We start from the raw sequence: 21980 nt of genomic DNA on the forward strand, positions 1-21980 counted from the left end.
GGGGGGGGAGTAATTAAAGCGCTGTTTTCACAAGACTTGAACTAGGCTACGGTTCTAGGCCTATAAGGTACAAGTATACAATGCTATTGTCAAGTACGTGAGTACATATACCGAAGAAGTTGCATTCAGAGAGGTGATGCGGTTGGTGATCCATTTAGAACCTCCAAACTTATCATATTTTTAATGATTACTGTACTATTTCTATTATAACATAGTTGGCTATCATTATTATTGTTACTATAATCATTATAATTATTATTAATTTATATCTGTCTCACGGCCAACTGACAACATTGTACGCTTTGCTTACTGCTACCAGATAGGTCTATAACTATAATGAACACAATGCAGTCTACCGCTTCAGGTCGTTGGCCGCAACTTCGAATAAAACATAATATCTTTGGTTTGGTAAGGGGAAGCTACTCCAGAATACTAAACAATTTTTGTTTCTGCTGTTGACAAGTTACCCAACGAAGGGTGTTTGTTTACACTTACACAACACAACTGATGAACCAAAAAATCACAGGTTTTTTGGTTATAGCATGATACGTGACGAGCTTTTGGCCTCTCTAAGTTCTCACAGTGAACATGTTCATGTTACGCCAACGATAAACAAAAGAAAGACATGAAAAGAAACTCATTTAGGCATAGCAAGTGAAGTGAAGTTTCAGGTTGAGAGCCTCAAACTGTTGACCCCTGACCCTGTAACTGCACCTTGTACTACTTACTACTTGTAATTGTAAATGAGGGCCTTGGTCTATATTATGATTCATGACTGATAAATAAAACAATGCGTGCCTGCATTCATCACGTGATCTTCGAGTGGCTTCACCACATCGGGTAACTTCATTTTAATAATTATGGCACCTCTTTCACTTTCTGGACTTTCATTTAATTTGCTTTACTTTATGCGGCATGCCCTCCCACCCCGTACTCTGAGTGCCCATGTATATCTAACAACACGTTAACTTCATACTACACCTGTATTATGAATAGTTGCACTGCTTCTTAATATGCCTACGTAGCCTATTTTTTTATTTAGATCTAGTTTTCTGACCCTGTAACTATGATGTTATTGTATTAGGCTTGTGTAGACCTGCTCTTTGATTATAAATTATTGATCTTTCTAAACAACTATAGAGCTTTTAAAAAACTTTTAGTAAGTTAAAGCATTAGCGACAATACATTTTTTCCCCACCATAATTTGTTTCATAACAATGAAAGGCATCCGGTAATAAAGACTTTTTTAAAAATTCACCCTTTGCCCATTTTGTATTTCGGAATCCATAGATGTATGCCAGTATTTGCCATTGAAATTATAACGTCTATAAAAGTATGTCTGAATTGCTTTGTAGATTTTAATGAAATTATTAAATTGTTTTGATGCTCATGTCTGGCGACAAAGTAAAGATAAATTCAAAGACAGCTTTTCTAAGATTTTTTTCCCACAAAATTAATTTCGTGGGCCCAATCTGGCCTATACGCCCCTGCAGGTGGGGAGCCCCTTAGTTTTACTATGGGGGAGTAAAGAATACACCTGCCATGATGCTGCGTGTCGAAAGAGGTGACTAAAGGTGCATAGGTCTAGCCACCCAAAAAGTGACAGTTTGCGGAGGGCCAACTACCCGACCCAGTAAAAAAGGAAAGTTATAGAAACACGAACAAACATGCCTTTTAATTGTTCCATCTTGGGAGACGGAGGAGCTTCTGCATCAGCAGTAACAATGAAGGACAGCGGACAAAGCCGAAAGGACTCTTCTGACCCAAAACCTTCTCTGTTGAAAAAGTCTCCGGATTGCGTCGTGGAATGTTCGCACCATGTATGGAGCAGGAAAGAGTTCTCAAGTGACACAAGAGATGAAAAGATACAGGCTGCATATACTAGGAATCAGCTAAACCCACTGGATACAGTCTGGACAGAAGCAGCTCAGCTCGGGGGAACAAGTATTGTATTCTGTGAGGGAAGACAAGCTCCATGCGGAGGGAGTTGGAATTATTTTGAGTAGGTATGCACAGAAGTCACTTAGAGGATGGGAACCACAGGGGGAGAGGATCATCATGGCTTCTTTCACTACCAGAAGTAAGAGCATCAATATGAACATAGTAATAGTACAGATCTACGCCCCTACAAACGATGCTTCGGATGATGACAAGGATGCTTTTTACAGCCGGCTCCAGGGGATCATCGACAGACTGCCAAGGAAAGATGTCAACATCATAATGGGAGATGCTAATGCCAAGATTGGTCAGGACAACGTAGGTTACGAGGGAATCATGGGACAACATGGCCTGGGACAAATGAATGAGAACGGTGAGCGGTTTGCAAATCTCTGTGCTTTCAACAGTCTTGTCATCGGAGGCTCTGTTTTTCCCCTTAAGAGGATCCACAAGGCTACTTGAGTATCACCGGATGGAGTGACGGAGAACCAGATCGATCATTTTTGTATCTCTCGTAGGTTCAGGCGCTCACTGGAAGATGTCAAAGTACAGAGAGGGGCAGACGTTGGATCGGATCATCATCTGCTGTTAGCAAAACCCGAGCTTCGTCTCAAAAAGCATGGAACCAGAACAGGAACCAAAAGAATGAAGTTCCAAGTAAGTCTTTTAGATGGACACAAGAAACAGGAGTTTCAACTGCAGTTGAGGAACAGATGTCAACCCTTGGCGGATCTTGGTGAGGAAGACATGGAGGTGGATACACACTGGAGTCTTTACTTCAACATGTCAAGAAGTACTCGGTGTGAAGGAATGGGAGCACAAGGAATGGATTAGCCAACATTCATTGGATTTAATTAGGATAAGAAGACAGCTGAAGGCAGAAGCGAATGAAAGTAGAACAAGAGGATCAAGAACAGATGCATTGGAGCAGTACAGGAAAACAGCTGAAGATGTCAAGAAATCACTAAGAAAAGACAAGGAGGAATTCATGAACAGGCTGGCTGAGAAGGCAGAGGAAGCAGCGATAGGAGGGCACATGCGAATCCTTTACCAGACCACAAGGACACTTTCTGGAAAATACGGGAAACCTGAAGTACCAGTAAAGGACCAAGAGGGAAAAACCATTTTTGGAAAGGAAGCTCAGTCCAAACGATGGGTAGAGCATTTCAACAGTCTCCTGGACAGACCACCTCCGAGTAACCCACCAAACATCCTGCCAGCAAGAAATGAGTTACCAATCTGCTGTGATGCTCCTTCAAAACAAGAGATTCTGGATACCATTAAAAAGCTGAACAAAGGTAAAGCGGCCGGTCCTGACCAGATTCCACCTGAAGCCCTAAAAGCAGATGCCATGGTGACGGCAGACATCCTCCTCCCACAGTTTACCAGGATCTGGAATGAGAACAAGTTCCCAAAGGATTGGAAAGAAAAGGACACCTCGTGAAGCTTCCAAAAAAGGGGGATCTCAGCAACTGCAGCAACTACAGAGGGATCACTCTTCTCTCAATGCCAGGTAAGGTCTTCAACAGAATCATTCTGGAGAGAATCAAGACAGCAACGGATCCAAGACTACGGGATGAACAGGCTGGTTTCCGGAAAAAATCGCTCAACCACCGACCAAATTGCCACGTTGAGGATTATTGTGGAACGGTCCCTGGAGTGGAACTCCCAGCTGATCGTCGACTTCCTTGACTATGAGAAGGCTTTTGACATTATAGACCAAGCAACACTATGGAAGATACTGAGACACCACGGAATCCCACAGAAGATGGTGAACCTCATCAAGAGCATGTACGAAGAGACAAGTTGCAGGGTTGTACATGATGGCCAGCTCACTGACAACTTTGACATCGAGACTGGTGTGAGACAGGGATGTTTATTATCACCGTTCCTCTTCATATTGGCAGTCGACTGGCTGATGAAGGAAACCACAAGAGGACACAGAAACAGTATACAGTGGACCCCATGGACACAGTTGGACGATCTGGACTTTGCAGATGACTTGGCGCTTCTGTCACACACTCAGGAACAGATGCAAGCAAAGACAACAATTTTAAACAGCCTATCAGAGTCTGTTGGATTGAGGATCCACCCCGGAAAGTCGAAAGTCCTAAGGATAGATGAACTTCGAAAGGAGCAGGTTACAGTACAAGGAAATGCAGTAGAAGACATCGAATCCATCTGCTATCTTGGTAGTATAATTGACAGAGAGGGAGGAACAGGCGCTGAAATAAAGTCCCACATTGGAAAGGCACAGACTGCATTTATTTCTTTGAACAGGATTTGGAGGACCAGGGATATTTCATTACGAACAAAGCTTTGAATTTTCAACTCAAATGTGAAGTCAGTCTTGTTGTATGGATGTGAAACGTGGAACGCATCCCATACGTGCATAAAAAGGATCCATGTTTTCTTAAACAAGTGTCTGAGGAAGCTACTGAGGATGAAATGGACAGACAGGATTACCAACGAGGAAGTATTAAGAAGAACCAGACAGAGCCCAGCCAGAGATGAGGTGGGAAGAAGACGTTGGCGATGGATTGGACACACTCTCAGGAAGTCAAGCAGCTGCATAACAAGAAAAGTGTTAGATTGGAACCCACAGGGTAAAAGATCAAGGGGAAGACCTTGTGGAACCTGGAGAAGAGTCACGGAAATGGATGTACGGAAAAGTGGGAAGATGTGGAGTGACATCAAGCGACTAGCCCAGGATAGGGAAAGGTGGAGAGTGTTTGTTCGTGGCCTATATCCTGACCCAGGGTGAGAAAGGCAATGATGATGATGAATCTGGCCTATAGGCTGTTGTTTGGAGACCATTGCTTTAGTTTGTCCTGCAGGCCAGGGTACTGGCTTTACTCCCCTTGAACACAATTTAATAAGGTATGGAATTATGTTCTCCTTGATAATGATGTAGGATCATAAATTTAATTTCTTTCTTTTCCAGCAAAATAAAATCTTTGGTTCCTGTGAGCAAATTGCACGTTCATCAAACTAGAGTGAGGATGGCGTCATCATCTGGAACTGGAACAGGTCATTTGGACAGAACTGCAAACAATGAAAGGCATCAGGTAATAAAGATGAAATTTTGGTTGACAATGAATAACAAACACTGACTTTCTTTTAAACCTTTTGAATTTTGAATTCCCCTGAAATAAAAAATGCATAGGACATTCGGTACACAATATATGTCTCCTATTTTCACTTTATCGTAATGAATTTGGGTTTAAGTTTTGAAATACCTTATATAATTTTTTTTTAGCTTTTTTTAAAATTCACCCTTTGCCCATTTTGTATTTCGGAATCCATAGATGTATGCCAGTATTTGCCATCTCATTTCCAAGTGCAGCTGAACTCCAATGCATGCTGTGCAGTAGAAAACAAGTTTTAATATTTGTTAAAACGCCACCGCTTTATACAGGTGGACATGTTGTGTACATTTGACAAGTACTCACAGATGTACATATTGTTGCAAGTTCCGCTTGAATTTTTGTGAAAGTGATGAATTTTAAAAAGTAATTTAAATTCTCTGTTGGTCCCAATGTGGTAGCACCGCTTTTTATATCATTTTTAAGCAGATAACACAAATGTCCATAGAGATTTCTTTAAAAATTGCAAAAGTGATTAATTCAAGTTGCGTATGAAAAATAAACGGTTTACTATTGTTGTTCACATATATCATTGACATAATGTCATGGAGTCTCGATAAGAAAGAATTATTTCATTCAATAAATTCTTAACTGGTATATTTTTTGCCATGAGGTAATTAGAATTGCTTTTTGAAGTGCTGTAATTTACTAGATAAGCTTTCACCGTATTTATTTGATCTTTGCAGAGAAGAATTGGAGTCATTGATGTGTTTATCTACTCTTGTATTTATTTTGATTAATCTCACCTCCTTAATTCAATTACTATGTACAGTACCATAATAAAAATATCCCCCCCCCCCACAACACCCCCCACACACACACACACACACACACACACACACACACACACCCCCCCAGGCGGCATATGTATGTATAAGAGAATATACTTTTGAGCCTTTAAACTCTTTTCTTTTATAAAGTCTCCACCTTTGTAGATAAACTTGACGAAAATAGTTTTTCATGGATATTTTCATTACTTGACGGGTGTAGTTTCAATTTGACTCAAGCCATAATGCAAAATGCAGGCTTCCCCGAAAAGAGTGGTTTCTATGACTTTTAAGGCTCTGCCATCACATCTTGCCGATCGGCTATGTTTATCACTCAGTTTCTAAGGATTTTCCCCAAAATGCCTTTACCTTTGGTGGTAAGAGTTTTTACTATATGAGCCTTGTGATGACAAAGTGTTAATAATGAAGCTTTTGTTTGCTCTGTCATTTTGAGCTATATATTCAATATGAAAGAAAAGACACTGATGTTCTATGATGATGTGTCATATAATTATAATGTATTATCCATGACTTCTGGGGCCTGCAGAAAGATCTGTCAAAATATTATAGTAAAGACATTCACATCTGTGTAGCTGTGGCCCAAATGGCCACACCAGGCAATAACTTCAATAAGTTCACTCATGATTGTATCAAGCTTTATACAGAACTTTTTTCGATAGCAGCATGTTCTGTTTCTTTTCAGATGTGAGTTGATAACGATGTTTTTTGTGTTTGTTGTCCTATTACTATTACAGGTTATTTCACCTGCTCAAATCAAAGAAGTGAAGAACATTTCACCTACAGTCAAGCAGCTGCGGGTACATGTGATGGATAGTTGCTTCTTTTTTAAAGCAGGCCAATGGTAAGGAGTTCAGATGTATAGCCTATCTGCTTTTTTAGTTTGTCTATTGCCTTGATAGTTTTCCTGCATATGGGTTGTTGGTTTTTTTTGTATATTGCTGATTGTTATAGTGCTTACGTGATAAAGTTTGGTGGTCTCAGAGATAGAGACAATGTTACATGATTTAAAGACATGCAGGAATGTCTTGACATCTCAGCCTTTATTTCCTTTGAGAAAATAGAAATGTATATGTGAATCTCCCTTGACAATACGAGATGTTTTTGAAAAGACCAGTTGAGACCCAGGTCATGCTGGCAGATGGGAGGTGAACCAATTTCTTCCTGTTTAAAAATTTGCCGATTATACAAATAAATAAAAAATGTGTTTAGAGAAATTTTCAGTATAATGTTCTTGGTCTTTTGAGGGCAGTTAGTTGGAATGTGCCACTGGTAGGTCCTACTTCTTTTCTTTCCCTCTGTTGTTTATCTATCTCTGTCTTTCTTTGACCCTGCACTATGTGATAGTTATTGAGTTGATGTGCTTCTCTTTACTCAAACTTCAACTCTTTCGATTGGGTGGTTGATGGATGCTCTGATGTTGTTTGCTTTTTCTTTCCCTTTAAACGTCTGTCGTTCTTATCTGTCTCTATCCTTTTTTTGTTCTTTTTACTCTATTGTAACAGTAACACTAACACCTGTAGTCTTTGGAACTCATATGACCTGATTGTGTTGCAAGTGCCGTAAAACTCTTACTAAAACTAAAACGAAATTGTTTTGAGGGTGGACATGTTCATCCCTGGTGTTGACGTAGTGGGTGGCTACTCCATGTGCTCTGCACCCCACACACTGGTCTCCACTGGTCAGCTCGTTTTGGCTGTGAAGTCATCGCCTCATCCTCCTGCTCACTGGGTCCACACTAAGGTTAGCTTGGGTAATTTAACTCATTGTAGCTGGAACTGATTTCAGTGGTTTGATGGAATAGATTTTGTTAACTCTATTCAATTCTACTGTCGCTTGACTACTTTCACTACATGTGCTTCAACTCAAGACAAAAAAACGGACATAAACACAAAGGCAAAGGGGAATAGCTTCCCCTTTGAGAAGCTTTGTACAAAGTTTATTCTCATACACAGCTGTTTAGATGAGAAACTGTTGTTTGTAAAGTGTATAGAGCATGCTGTAGAGCGTGGATATGCACTATATATAGATGCAATTATTGTTAATATTATTATTATTATTATTATTATTGTTATTATTATTATTATTATTATTATTGTTATTATTATAGACTAGCATATATACTGTCTACATCACACCAGCAACTGTGAGTGGTCACTCATAATTTTGGGAAAAAGCATAGCCACTCAAGTTTAGTGTGTTAAAACCTCTGTTCAAGGAGATAAAGTTTGGGAAGTTAAATGATATTGCTAAAAAATATTGTAAATATTTGGGGTTCTCCTCATCATCATCAGTCTTTCTCACCTTTTGCTGAAGTACAGGTCACCAACAAGAGCTTTCAGCCTACTTCTGTCTATATAAGTAACTAATGTCTCCACGGCTGTCCAGCGGTATCCCATCTCATTTAGGTCTGAATCCAAGTCCCTCCTCCAATTTTGGGTGCTAAATTTCCTGAAATTCTTCAGATTTTCTGATGGAATCTTTAGTACCAGTAGGCTACTTTTTATTTCTTTTATTTTATATATATATATATATGGAATGTGCCACTGGTAGGTCCTACTTCTTTTCTTTCCCTCTGTTGTTTATCTATCTCTGTCTTTCTTTGACCCTGCACTATGTGATAGTTATTGAGTTGATGTGCTTCTCTTTACTCAAACTTCAACTCTTTCGATTGGGTGGTTGATGGATGCTCTGATGTTGTTTGCTTTCTTTGACCCTGCATATATATATATATATATATATACAGTCGAACCTGCCCTGACGGCCACCTCTATAAGACGACCACCTGTACAAACGGCCACTTTCCATTTCCCCCCTTTTTTCTATATAATTTAACTGTGTAAAGCGGGCACCTGTCCAACGCAGCCGCGGCCACAAAAATTTAACACACAACCCCTATAATACTAAGCAATAATACCTGTCTAAGACGGTCACCTTAGTGACTCCATTACGTTTTGTCATAAATTGTGCATTGGCCCCTGGCGTTGTGGGCGAGCAGTCATAATTCAATCACCTGTCGCTGTTGTTAGGTAGTCCCTCCAACCGATCATGTTGCGTAGGCCCCTCCCACTGTTGACCAATAGCTACCAATTTTCAGCTGCAGGTGAGTTAGCGTGTGATCCCTCATAACCCATAAGCCCCGCCCAGAACTCATACACAAATCGTAAATGAGATGAGTGGTTACTGTTTACCCAGTCTGTAACAAAGTAACAAAGGACGTCAACATGAACTTGTTACAGAAGCGACCCTCGTTCTCCGAGTGGTGGCGACCCATGTGTTTGTTTTAACATGGCACTCGGTCTTCCTTGTCTGATACATTTCGTTTTATTGTCACCATTGGGCAAAATCAGCAACAAAATAAAAATTACAAACCAGCAGCAACAACACCAACAAAGACAATTACAATGGGGCTACTTTCGATTGGGGCCTCTGATGGGAATGGTTTGTTTTCTTTATCTTGATCAGTCCTGCCAAAGACGGCCACCTGTCTTATGCGGCCACTTTCCTCCTTGACAATGGGTGGCCGTCTTACACAGGTTTGACTGTATATATATATATATATATATGTATATATATATATGGCTGTTTATACCTATTATTCAATTGAAATATATACGCTTATATTTTGGCATGCAATTCTGTGTTTTTGGATCATACTGTTAGTGTTACCAAAAAAATGTTTAATTGATAGAGGTCCAAAACATTTCTTATCTCTCTTACTTCTCTTCATTGTCTTGTTTTATTTTCAAACTGCTAAATGAATATTGCACTTCTCTTTTTTTAGAATCCGCAAACAGATTAACTTTGGGAAATGTTTGCTTATTTTGTTTGCAGTGTAAAGAAGGAAGTGAGGTGAAAATGAGAGCTGGAGGAGATTTTTTCTATGATCCACCCAAGCATGCCTGTACTGAGGACCTCTTGCTTCTTGCTGGTGGTGTGGGTGTTAATCCGCTGTTCAGTATCCTTCAGCATTTCATCCATTTACACCCCTCACAAGAGCGTGACAGAAATGCAGGGGCCAAGAGTCAACCAAAAGTTTCTTTCTTGTACAGTGCTCAGAATATGGAAGAACTAATATTTAAGGTTAGTTGTTCTTGCTATTCACAATGTAGAAAGTTTCACTGGAAGTTTTGGGTGGAGAAATGTGTTTAGTGTTGCCGAAACAATTGTTTAAGAGTTTGCTCTAAATATTGACAGAGCTGTACTGTAGTCTCTGCCTTGAGGTAAGCCATATAAAGGCACGTTCTTATTTTTTAAACTATATAATTTAGCAAATGCATGGTCATTTTTTCTAAACGCACGCTTCGATCCGAGAAACATGCTGACAAGTAAAGCCGGAAAAAGAGACATTTTTGCAACAACCAACGCAGCTCGCATAAGACAAGTCTAGACAACCAGATATTTGCCAAGACTGCCCGTCACACAGAGTTAAGACAAAGAGTGTGATGGAGAGCTTTTTCACACTAGTGTCCTCAGACATAAAGGACGGACGAGCGATATGTTTTTTTTTAGGTGGGTTACTGAACGTCTTTTGATTGGTTACTGGAATGCATCTTTGAGAGAAGGTTTTGTGCTGGAGTTTGAGTGTCTGCAATGTTTAGTTAGGCTTATGAATGACTATGATGCGCAACTCATGTGAATGATGTAAAACACTGGATAGGCTTATAGGATTAAAGTTTAGGCAAGTGATCAGCTGCACTGGAAGAACATATAACGTACACGTTGAACGAATTATTATAGAAAAGTCTTTCAGAATTTCTGTTGCTATTAAATTACGTTATCCATGCATTTACCAAGTTGCAAAGATGACAGGCAGTTGGGAGTGGTCACATGGAAAGCAGTATGGCTGAGTGCTCCACCTTATGTTTATCACCAGCAATTTCTTCTTATTTGTTCTCAACATGTTACTCCAATCCGTTCTGTGAGTCAAGTCTTTCCGCTTTTTTTCATTACTCATTCATCGCCTTTGTGGACGTAACAGTAATTGGGGAATCCTTTACAAAAAAGTCACGTTGTGTCTCGTTCTCAGTAAAAGCCCCTATGAGATGGTTGTGTACCCTTCCCCCTTTGCACAGGTTCTCGTGCACGCTCCATGTAAACGTATCCTGGGGGCTCTCGTGGCCTAGAGGTTAAGGTGTTGGCCTCTCATTCAAAGGTCCCGGGTTCGATTCCGGGTAGCGACCAAAAAATTTTCTGCTCTAAAATTGTCTCCTTTCAGCTCCTTTCCTGCTCTCTAGCAATGTTCTGTTGTCTGCTTTCATTTCCACTTTCTGCCCCCACCCCTTCACCTCCTTTGCCCCCTCCTCTGGGCTCCTGACTCTTTCTGCAGCCTTTCTACTGTTACTCCTTGGCTCCTCCTTACTGCTGTCTTTCTGCCACACCCCTGATCTTCTGGTAGGAAAGATCTACACCTAGCCTTCTCGGACAAGGGCGAAAAATCTCGGAGGGCCCGTGTGCAAGTTGCGCACGTTAAAGATCCCTTGGTGGTCTAAAATCGATAAGAGTAGGCTTCGGCCGCCACCCGGGCAAAATTCAAAATTTTCTACCAACTGAAAATATTAGGAGTGTCCCGCGCGCTCATATGACCTATGCAGTTGCGAGCGCCGTAAAACACTTTACAAAAACAAAAAAACGTATCCTTAGGAGCCCTCCTGAGCACTGTGAGTTTAGGCGGAGACTTCTTAATGAATGTAATTTGTTTACGTTCAGTGCAACATTTTTCAAAACAGCACTCTGTTTTTAACTTAGATTTAATATTTGAATGGAAATACATGCTTCGACAGAGCATTAACATTTTCACTTTTACATCAAATCGCATTCTAATAAGGGGAACAGTTTTAATGATTTGTCCATGTTTCTGATTCAGGCTGTAAATGAATAAAAGTAAAAGAAATATTGTATGGTGGAAAAGAAGTTTCATCCCAGATCTTGATTAAGAAATCCTTGGTCTCCAGTTAAAGTATGTTCAAAACTGACATGTTCTCCGAGATATGTATGGAAGTTTAGCTTTACCAATGATTTTGTTGGAATTAATTTGTTTACCGGTACATTGTAAATCAGTTACTTAACTAGTTGAATGAGATTTGAACATTCAAGAGAGACATCAACTTGGAGAGATATTCACACATGCGTAGCATCATTTCCATCCACGAATCAGTTTATGATTTATATCCTTTTCTTGTATAAAGAGATATTGTTATGCTCTTGTAATGGTCTTGTATATTATTATTGTACTACATTCCATTTGATGTATTCAATAATTTTACTAAATTCCTCATCTTGTTTGAGGTACCATTAGAGTGTTCAGAATAAATTGGTTCTTTGAAGAATTTAAAGGACATGTAATTAGTATTGCGAAGTATGAAAATTATATCCTCTTATGCTCTTGTTTTCCAGGAAGAACTGAAAGAGATTGCTGGTAAGAATCCAAATGTCAATTTGAAAATGCACTGTACGAGACAGGCAGTTGAAAGTGCAGACTTCATCTCAGGTAAGACAAACAATAGTAACCTATACATATATATATATATATATATATCTTTTTCTAAATTTATCTGATCGTTTGATTCAGAATAAGTTGGACCCATTATATAATTATTAGTTTTTGTGTTTTCCGTATTAGTATTACAGAATCAACCCTGCTGATTTACTCGTTGAAATTAAATAAAGAGAGAAATTGTCTTGTCAGTACATGTATACGCGGGCAGTCTTGCATACAGACATAAGTCATTTTTGGCAGCCTTTGAGATATGTCTGTATGCAATACTGCCTGCGTATGCAAGGGTGGGGCAGGGGTAGAGAAGTGATGAGGGTCTTATTAAATTTATTTTCAGTAAAATAGCCAGCCGGCTTATCCTTGCTGCTGGTATATATAGTCCATGCCGGCTTTAAGCACGGTCATCGGGAGAAAGCTTAAGCGTGCTTAAAGCTGAAGCGTGCTTAAGTGCGAAATCGACATAATCCAGAGATTTTCATGTAGAAAATTCCCCGTGCTATTTCCCTTTGTTTGTAAGTAGGCCTACAGCGGTCCCGCAAAAGTGTGCACTGTTATTTAGACACCCGCCAGTGCAGTTTTTGTTCGCTTGTTTGTTTTTGTTTTGTGGTCGAATGGGAAATGAAAACTTAATATTTAGAGGGCCAGTCACAACACAGCACACTAGGCCTACTGTAACACACTGCCTGTGCGTACCACTGCCCGCTGTGCCACTCATACCACTGCTTTCATCCCATCTCGCACGTGATACACAATCAGGATTAATGGATAGCGAGGGTCAAAGGTGAAATCGCCGCCAGCCTCCCTTTCCCGTCTCCCCAACTCTCTTTGTATTTTTTTTTTTGATCGTGTGTAGCTTTGCCCTAGGCCTAGGCTAGATCCTATGTCCGCGCGCACAGCTGTGTGCATCTCTCTGCCTTCCTCTCCGCCCGTGTGAGTGTGTGTGTCCATCACTTGCAGTCTTTGTGTTTCTCTTGACACACTCCACTGCTGCGGTGTAGACTGTGTTCGAACTTCGATGGGTCATCATGAAAATATTGACTGTCTTGTAAATGAAGCGTGCTTGAAGCCGAAGTTACCGTGCTTAAAGATGTGTAATTTATATAGCAAAAATGCGGTAAGAGACGTTTAGCGTGCTTGAGTCCGAAACGTGCTTAAGGCCGGCGTGCTTAAAGCCGGCACGGACTGTAATTATTGTGGACTGGTAAACCTGTCTCACTTTCTTTTTATGTGGTGAAAAATAGCATGTGATATCATTTTATCATGTTTACTGTGAATTCACCAGAATGTCACGAATTCATGGTTGAAAGTTTGGACATATTGGTTAACTCTTTGTCTTTTATTGTTTGTTTGGGCATATAATTTTATAAATGAGGGTTGAAAAAGTTGCAATTTCCTCTGTTGATTATGTAGCCTATTACTTTCATTGGTTCATTTAGAGCCGTGTCACCTTAGAATGATTGTGGTTACCCGTTTTTTACTGCCCTTTACAGGAGTTTATGTAAAAAAATACAGTTGAACCTGATGTAATAGCCACCTGTTTAAGATAACGACCTGTACAAACAACCACTTCCCATTTCTCCCCTTGTCTTTTCTGTTTTTCATTATAATGACACTGTGTAAGACATCTACCCAACTCTTCTCCTTGACAATGTATGGGCATTTTTAGAAAACTTTAAATACACTTGTTTCTCAATTTTTTGGGGTTTTTTTTTAGTTTGTTGCAGACTTGTGCGGTAGGTAAAATAAAAGTAAGCTGTGGACAATTTACTGATCACATTTTTGTCTGTTCCATTTTTATGTTCAACTCAGGTGGAAGGATTGGTCAGAAAGACATTGAGCTGACTTCTTCTCAGCTGGACAAAAGCAAAGCACAAGTGTACATATGTGGGCCAGGATCTTTCATTAAGTCTATGGAATTGTACTGTCAGAACTCAGGGTTTAACAAGTCATCAATCTTTTACGAAACATGGTGGTAATAATAATACTTGTGAGCGTGTGTGCAATTCAATGTTGAATAAATGTTGTCTGATCAGAAAAGATACGTCTGATGTTGCTGATCTTGACTTTTCTTTTTGTCTTTACTGCCGATTCTCTGTCAAAATCTTTACCTGTTATTGTATCATGTTTAAGAAAATGTGAGCAATTCCGTGCAGTATTATGTACATGTACATACAGGTAGGCTATCATGTTCAGATGTGACCAGACAAAATTTTTGTAAATCGTTGATGACAAAAGAAAAAGTTTAAGAAATGTGTTCAAACTAAACCAATAAATTGTATAAATTCTTGAAGACTGTGTTATGTATTAGTATTTTAATTTGAAGGTGGTTGTCCGTTTTGTGTAATAATTAGGCTCTTTGCAGTTACAAGCAAAGATATTAGTTTTATTCCATTCGCAATAGTGGGCTTGGCATTAATTTTGAACATTATTTCTGTCAAGTCAAAGTGCATTCACCATGTTATTGTCATGGAGTTGGCGGCATTTTTTCTGTGAAGTTCATTTACCTTTCTCAGACGAAAAGCAATAGACAGAACTCAGTAACAGTTAAACCAAAAATAGTGATAATCCAAAATAAAAGGGAATCTCCTGAAAATAGAATCTCCAGAAAAATGCTTTGTCTTTGTAAGAAAACTATGAACTAGCCAAATGCTCCCATTTCTAAACCGAAAAGAATTTCGATGGTAATTTCTGAATCTTCACAAAGAAACCCTCAAGTAGGCTTCTACACATCAAGTCCAACTTTTTTCAAGATGGCGAGACAGAAGAAAGAGACACAAAATCACACCTGAGTCGATTGAAGCCCAGAGAGAGGCATCAGCAGTATACTGTTAACCTACTAAGTTTATTATCTGACCGTCATTTGGTCATGACCTATTGTCTCTGTGAAGCCACGGCACTTGATGCGTTTCATGACCTGTCCTGGTGGTTTTATGCATGCACCCCGCATAATTTTAGCAAAATTTGATCATGTTTTGCACAATTTCTGATTATTTTCCTTTATCATTCTTTTTTAAAATTAACAGAATCGCATAATTTCACATTTTGGGGCTCAGTTCGCATGATTTCAGAATATTTCTTGTATAAAACGACGGGAACAGCATGACATCACTGTGGCACTAGACCTTTTCTTTTCTCTTGCCTTGTACGGAGCACTGTACTGCACAGTGTACTGTTCTACTCCCTCGTCTATTCTGTGTGACTGTTTTGTAGATTAAGTTGACAATATCGAAAAGAAAGCATAACGTGTTTGCCCTGCAGCTCAAATTGCAGTTACTAAAAGAGTTAGGTAGATGAGGAAAGATTTCAAAAAGTGAAATTTGCCACAAACTTGACATTCCCAACTCTACCTTGTCAATAACTATTTCCAGGAGAGGAAGAATTGAAACTTAAAAAAACATTCTAACACCCCCCTCCCCCCCCCAACAACAATCGAGCAGTAGTAGTAGTAGAGTGAGCCAGTGCCGGTGGAAATAGCCACATTTCTAATCCTAAGATGTGACAAAACTCAGTACATGTACTAGTAGGCCCTCGCCTATTCAGTCAGAAACTATAACACGAACACAGAAAACTCAAAATCATGGACAGGTCCTACAATTTGCTATTCCGCGTCTGATATCTCTTTAATTTTCCACTAACGGGTTACCCAAATTATAGAGGTGTTGAACACATTTGTCAATCCAGCGACATGTTTGATTTATCTGTGCCCGACTGTATTTCAGTGGAATCCTATTATAACGAGAGGGAGGGGACTGGAGCAAAATGTCCATTATAACACAATTCTCGCTGTAAGGGATCCAGTAAAAAATTCAAGGGAAACTGTAAAGTACGCCTAATCTATGAGTTTGGTGTTCTGTTTATTTCCTTTTGCTATCTCCTCTGATGATGATCACCTCCAGTCTGTGGGAGAGCCACTGGGAAAAACAGAAAAAACAATAAACTATATGAAATAAAACCCAAACTAGAACAACGAAATCCTTCGGACCTCTCCAGAAGAGACGAAGTCATTTTTACTCGAATGCGCATTGGACACACGGCCCTGACCCACAAATACCTCCTACAGGGAGATGAGAAGCCGTTCTGTATCGGATGCGAAACAGATTTTACCGTCAGACACATCTTAACCGAATTTCTAGATTTTGGAGAGATCCGAAGGAAATAATATAAATACAAGAAATTGCAAGACATTTTTTCCGTCGTTGGTCCCAGCAAAATTTTGAATTTTATGAAGACCATTGGCCTTTATGGCAAATTGTAAAATGAAATCGTACTATTTAAAATAGTTATTGTTACTTATAAGACTTGTTTTAAATCGCAAATATATTTACACTGAATTTTAATATTTTAGCATTTTAAAGTCAAATAGTTAACCAATCGCGCAGTGAACTTTTGCGAAAGTAAACAACTTGTGTTTCTCGCGCTCATATGACCTTAGCAGTTGCGAGTGCCGTAAAACCCTATACTACTACTACTACTAGATGATTTAGTTCAACATGACGTCTAGGTCTTACTTGATCAAAAATCGAATCAGGTTTCTTTCTCTAGCGCTAGATCTAGCGATGTGGACTGACAGCTCGGCATTGGCGATCAGAAAGAAAGGGCTCTAGGCTAACTCGCCCGCTGTGTTTTCCCCCACCCCACCCCACCCTGTGGTGCATTGTCTGCTTGCGCACGTCACACATTCGCTCCATCCATCACATTGCTGTGACCTCTCCATCCCCGCATCGGAGAAGTGAGAGGCATGGTAGGCCTTGATAATATAAACTAGGCTTACGCTGGCCTATCACGCGATGCGTTCTGCTTGTCTGCGCATGCCACAACCTCCCTACTCAGTCGCTCCGGCCTTCATTGTTGACCCACATCGGCTCTCCCATTCTTTGTTTGGCTAGTTCACCAACAAGTTTCTCAACTGGCGAGGTTTTACATGATGTATAATTGGCCTTTGCACTGTGCACAGCAGCAGCAATATTCCGCTATAATCGACTCGCGTGTTTGTCTAGTAGCGCTATAGCAGTATTTTATTTACAAAGGTAAAGAGGAGAAAAAAACGGGGTTTTAGAATAGTGTCGTTATAACAGACTTCTCGTTTTTTCCGGACTCCTTATAAGTGGACTCCACTGTATAATTCTTAGGATTTTAGCAAATTACTTCCCTTTAGTGTGAATACCATTTGAACAATATCAAACTATAAAAATGCGGTTATACTAAAGAAAATCTGGCTGTCCCGCAGATTTCAGTTTCAATAAATTTCACATAAATACACACACAATGCACTTACACATAGAGACATCAAAGTAAAGGGCGTATATGGCGACAACAAAATTAATTAACAAAGTTTATAAACATGTATCTTTTAATTGATGTTCTTTGAGTCATGAGTCATATATAAGTTGCTTGATCAGGAAACAACTACCATCTGCAATGCATATAGCAAAACTGGGGCGATTATGAGCATCTTTTCGTCATGTGTGAATTTCATTTAGCACAAATATTAGATACATAGAATATAAATGTTTTGGTACCTGAAAATCTCTTCACTATGTGCATGCTAGACTAATTTCAAATAAGAATGAGATTTCTGCACCTCACAATTTCTGGTTGCACAGTTTTTTCAATAATAATAAAGTTCTCAAAAGCCTCCAGTTGGCTACACATTCATTATTCTTTCTCCTTGATGTAACTCCGCAGTACCGGTAACCAGATATGACACTTTGAATATCAACATGAAAGCATACCAGGTGTAGTCTCAATCTTTAGAAGGTAGCCAAATATTAAACAAAGCTCCAGAGGAGATGATATTGATATTCAATGATATTCAATACAAAAACAATCAGCCACCTTTTGCCTGTGACAGAAGAAAGGATCAGTCTTTGGTTTCAGGAAAAGTAAATGCAACACTTTTCAATTTGTGGACTGTCTCTCTTCCCAAATATTCTGCAACAAGGTGAGTCAGCTGGCAAGCATTTGCCCTCTCTCAGTTCGTCAACATTTTCACATGTCCAGGATAACTCATGAGTGTCTTCTGCATGAACCTTACAAGGTTTCTTTGAATGCTGCTCATAGAGGATTGGTCCATATATATAACTGTTCTCATGTTAAGTTTATCAACAAAGAACCAGCAGATTTTTACAAGAGAGAGGTACTCTGGGACAATGTTGTCTTTACAACAATTTAAAAATTCATCTTGAGGCAACCTGCACTAAAATATCTCCAGCAGTGTTTCATCTGGGTTATAGTTTTTTAAAATAAAATACAGCAACAAAAAATAATTTTTAAATACCCATAGAAATCAACAAAAGATTTTAGAATGATGCTTTACAGATGCTAAATGAGTAGTTATTTTTACACATTATAATATAGACCAGAAAACAATCATGAAAGACAAAACAAAAGTTTCTGATGCCTGTGTTGGCAACCACAATTTCTTATTTGATCACAGTAGAACAAAAGAGTCACCTATCCTTGTGACTTAAAAATGATTCATTAATGCAATGTAACTTCACTGACAAAAAAAAAACATGTTACAAAAGCAACTGTTCAATCTTATCTCATTATAGGTACTTAGAATTTTAAAACCAGCTGCAGTGCCATGAGCTGAGGAAAGATGCTATTTTTCACACAACTTTATCAACAAGTTACATAGGTTATACTCACTGCATGGAAAAACAAAATGCTTCCCATAGAAAGAAGAGTCTTTTTATCATTTATTTTGTAGGCCTACCAAGGCCGTGCATAAATTATAAAAGATGCTATCTAGTGCTTGCTTTAGAATGTAGTAAAACTTGTGTATCAGCAATTTTTTAAAATATTTACCTCTGAGCGACCACTTTTTAACATTCAGCACACACACAGTGTGAAATCTTGGCATTGGGCTGTAAATAGTCTCACTCTCTTCAGCCGTGAATGGGCTATCTAATGAAATATCGGACTTTTGTATAAATTCTGCCCTGACCAACTGACCTACTCAGTTTTCATTGATGGAGAAAGAAACTTTTTCAAACGCATAACTTCTACTATTATACAAAAAGGCAATCATGGAACAAACCCTCACCTAATGGGCTCGCACATTTGTCAAATAAGGAATAATTTATAAAAATGATTCAGTTAAAAATGAAAAAGCAAACAGAAAATTGATTGATTTCTATCTCCGTATTATACAAAATTAATTAAATACAGCAAACAGATAATTCAGCCTCATTCAACTTCAACTGCTCATCGTTTGTTTTAGTAAGGTTTTGCAGCACTAGCAACTGCATAAGGTCATATGAGCGACACGGGGTGGATGTCAACAGAGAAGTCCAAACGGGGAATCAGGCTTACTCTGCTCGCCTCTCCAGTCTCAACAGCGCAAAGTCTGCTACGACTATCAAGGCACCCTCGAAACAGCAGTTCATAAGAGAGTGACAAACATACAAAAGAAGTAGAGGAAACATGACGATAGCAAGGATGAGGAATAAAGCAGCAGTTCCCCCTATGTTGTTCCGGCACAATATGAGCATGACATTATTAAATCCGCCCATTTACAATCTACTGTGCATAAAAACATGGTAATATCCCCCCTTTAGGAATGGCCTATAGACTCCTCAAGATCAAGAAAGAAATGTCAGCATTATATGTCATGGTCACAAGGTCAAAGTGTACCCTTATATCAAGGAGAGATGCCCGGAAACACAACTGCTTCACAGCAGGAAACTAGCAAACCATCATTATCAAAGATGATCCTGACTTCTGTTTGTATTTTCCTTCAAATGAAGAACACAATTTTTTTCTGAAACAGAACGACTTAAAGACCACAAGAGAGAGAACTGAAGGAAGATGTGTGTGCTGCAAGTTCACATGATATAAAACAAAAACTTGTCAGCTGTGACAGTGACAAAATCGTGGCATGATTTTCATTTACAAGTGGGTCAGCATGTGGGTAAAAATTTGTAGAAAGCAAAAGTTTAGTGTAAAAGTACAGTTTTGTGTACTAAAACAATCCCTTTAAGATACACTGAGCTGAGTTTAAAATGAAAACGATGCAGCCACTATCACATAACAAAACTTACTTTAAGTCAATCTGCATGTCATTACAATTAAATGCCCCCTAACCTGAAAGACACAAAATGTGACAAAACAATGGCTATTACAGTAAAGCCCACTTAAACCAAAATCTGTGGGACCACCAAATTTTCTTCCATTTACAGAGGTTGCTCACACAAAAAAAAACAAAAAAAAACTCAGGGATTTAATTTTTTTTTTTTTTATTTATTTATTTTTTTTTTTTTGGGGGGGGGGGTTACTGCAGTTTTTGGATTAACCATGTTCTGTTTCAGTGGACTCCACTGTACATACTTTTTGCATGTGCTGCATCCTTGTTTTACCTTATGACCCCAAAACAAATAAAGCATTGAATACGTATGAAAAAGAGATAAGGACTTCAAACTGAATACATGTACATTACAAACATTTGAGTGCAGAGTAAAGGAAGCACATTCATGGGATCAATATAAAATATACAAAAGGACACTATTTTTTACAGTGCAACAAGGCCAAATTAGGAGTGCTGCATTTCTTAAACCTCAAAGCTTTTAAAAACCACTTCAGTTTCTGAGAAACTCCACTTTTTACTCAGCATGTCATTTAAAGTTCAGCATGCGAAAACTATCACCAGTGTTACAACAATAAGACCTGGCATCAATTTTTTTTTAAAAAGGTTAGTATTCGAATTAGAAAATAAGGCGAGACACTGGCTTTACACACAAAAATGATAAACAAATATATTTGCCTGTTTATACTATTTTACTTTCTCCTAAAATTGGCAAAACAAAGAAACTTCGTTCAAATTGATCTTAAGCTTAAAACTCGACAAAAACCAACGAAGTGGACTAAATGGCAGAAACTAAATATGGACATTAGATGCTAGGTTTAAATCTAAGAAACAATTTTTTTTTTCTTTCAACAGCAAAGACCTTTAGCAACCTGATGTTTATCATAAGTATTCATATCATATTTGACATACAAGTTCAAACAATTAAAATATGTTATTTTTACAATTTTCAACCTCAAGTAAGAAACATCGCTGAAATAACAATATCAACACAGTCACAATACTCAGCTTGGTCTTTTGAGGTGCGATTAGACATAATACACCCACTCTTTCCAAGAGTGCAGGCTTCGCTTTTCAAGATTCAAGAAACACATCTTCACACAAGTAGTAGTTTGAAAAATACACCATATTACTAAAAAAAAAAGCCTGTTCTTTTTTCTAAAATTCGACAATAAAAAGTTTGATAATTAGCCTATACAAGCATTTTAAATTGTCACAAAAAGAGGTACTGTAGTAGTTATTGATAACGTTGACAGCAACAGAATATAATAATATATATGTACAAACTTCTGATGACATATTGTCATAATTGATCTCCCTGAACCCAAAGCACACCTCACAACTTGTATGCTTCTTCTATTGATACAAATTTTCTTTACATTTATGAAGTGGAGAATGAATAACATTTTCTTCAATGACAGCTTAAAATTAGGGAAGAATTCTTTAAAATAAACTACATAAACCCAATCCATACGTTGTGTTTTACTACCATATCCATACGACGTGGGGAACTCTGAGCCACCACTTTC

At 38.7% G+C, this 21980-nt stretch overlaps 1 protein-coding gene across 1 annotated transcript; it reads left to right on the forward strand.

Annotated features, from left to right (window-relative positions):
• The first annotated feature begins 445 nt into the window (after positions 1 to 445).
• LOC101849612 (oxidoreductase NAD-binding domain-containing protein 1) lies at positions 446 to 14655 on the forward strand. Its single transcript, XM_005097452.3, has 7 exons — positions 446 to 840; positions 4883 to 5006; positions 6607 to 6713; positions 7471 to 7612; positions 9704 to 9952; positions 12266 to 12359; positions 14175 to 14655. Exons 1-7 carry the CDS (start codon positions 791 to 793, stop codon positions 14339 to 14341), a joined length of 933 nt encoding a protein of 310 aa, XP_005097509.1. The 5' UTR covers positions 446 to 790; the 3' UTR covers positions 14342 to 14655.
• Positions 14656 to 21980: the final 7325 nt, after the last annotated feature.

Source organism: Aplysia californica, unplaced genomic scaffold (assembly GCF_000002075.1).
Source record: "Aplysia californica isolate F4 #8 unplaced genomic scaffold, AplCal3.0 scaffold00155, whole genome shotgun sequence".
Lineage (NCBI taxonomy): Eukaryota > Metazoa > Mollusca > Gastropoda > Aplysiida > Aplysiidae > Aplysia > Aplysia californica.

Coding starts and splice junctions, on each gene's coding strand:
- LOC101849612 (XM_005097452.3), top strand. CDS start 791: ATGCGTGCCTGCATTCATCACGTGATCTTCGAGTGGCTTCACCACATC. Junction 5,007..6,606: donor CAAACAATGAAAGGCATCAG/GTAATAAAGATG, acceptor TTACTATTACAG/GTTATTTCACCTGCTCAAAT. Junction 9,953..12,265: donor TGGAAGAACTAATATTTAAG/GTTAGTTGTTCT, acceptor CTTGTTTTCCAG/GAAGAACTGAAAGAGATTGC.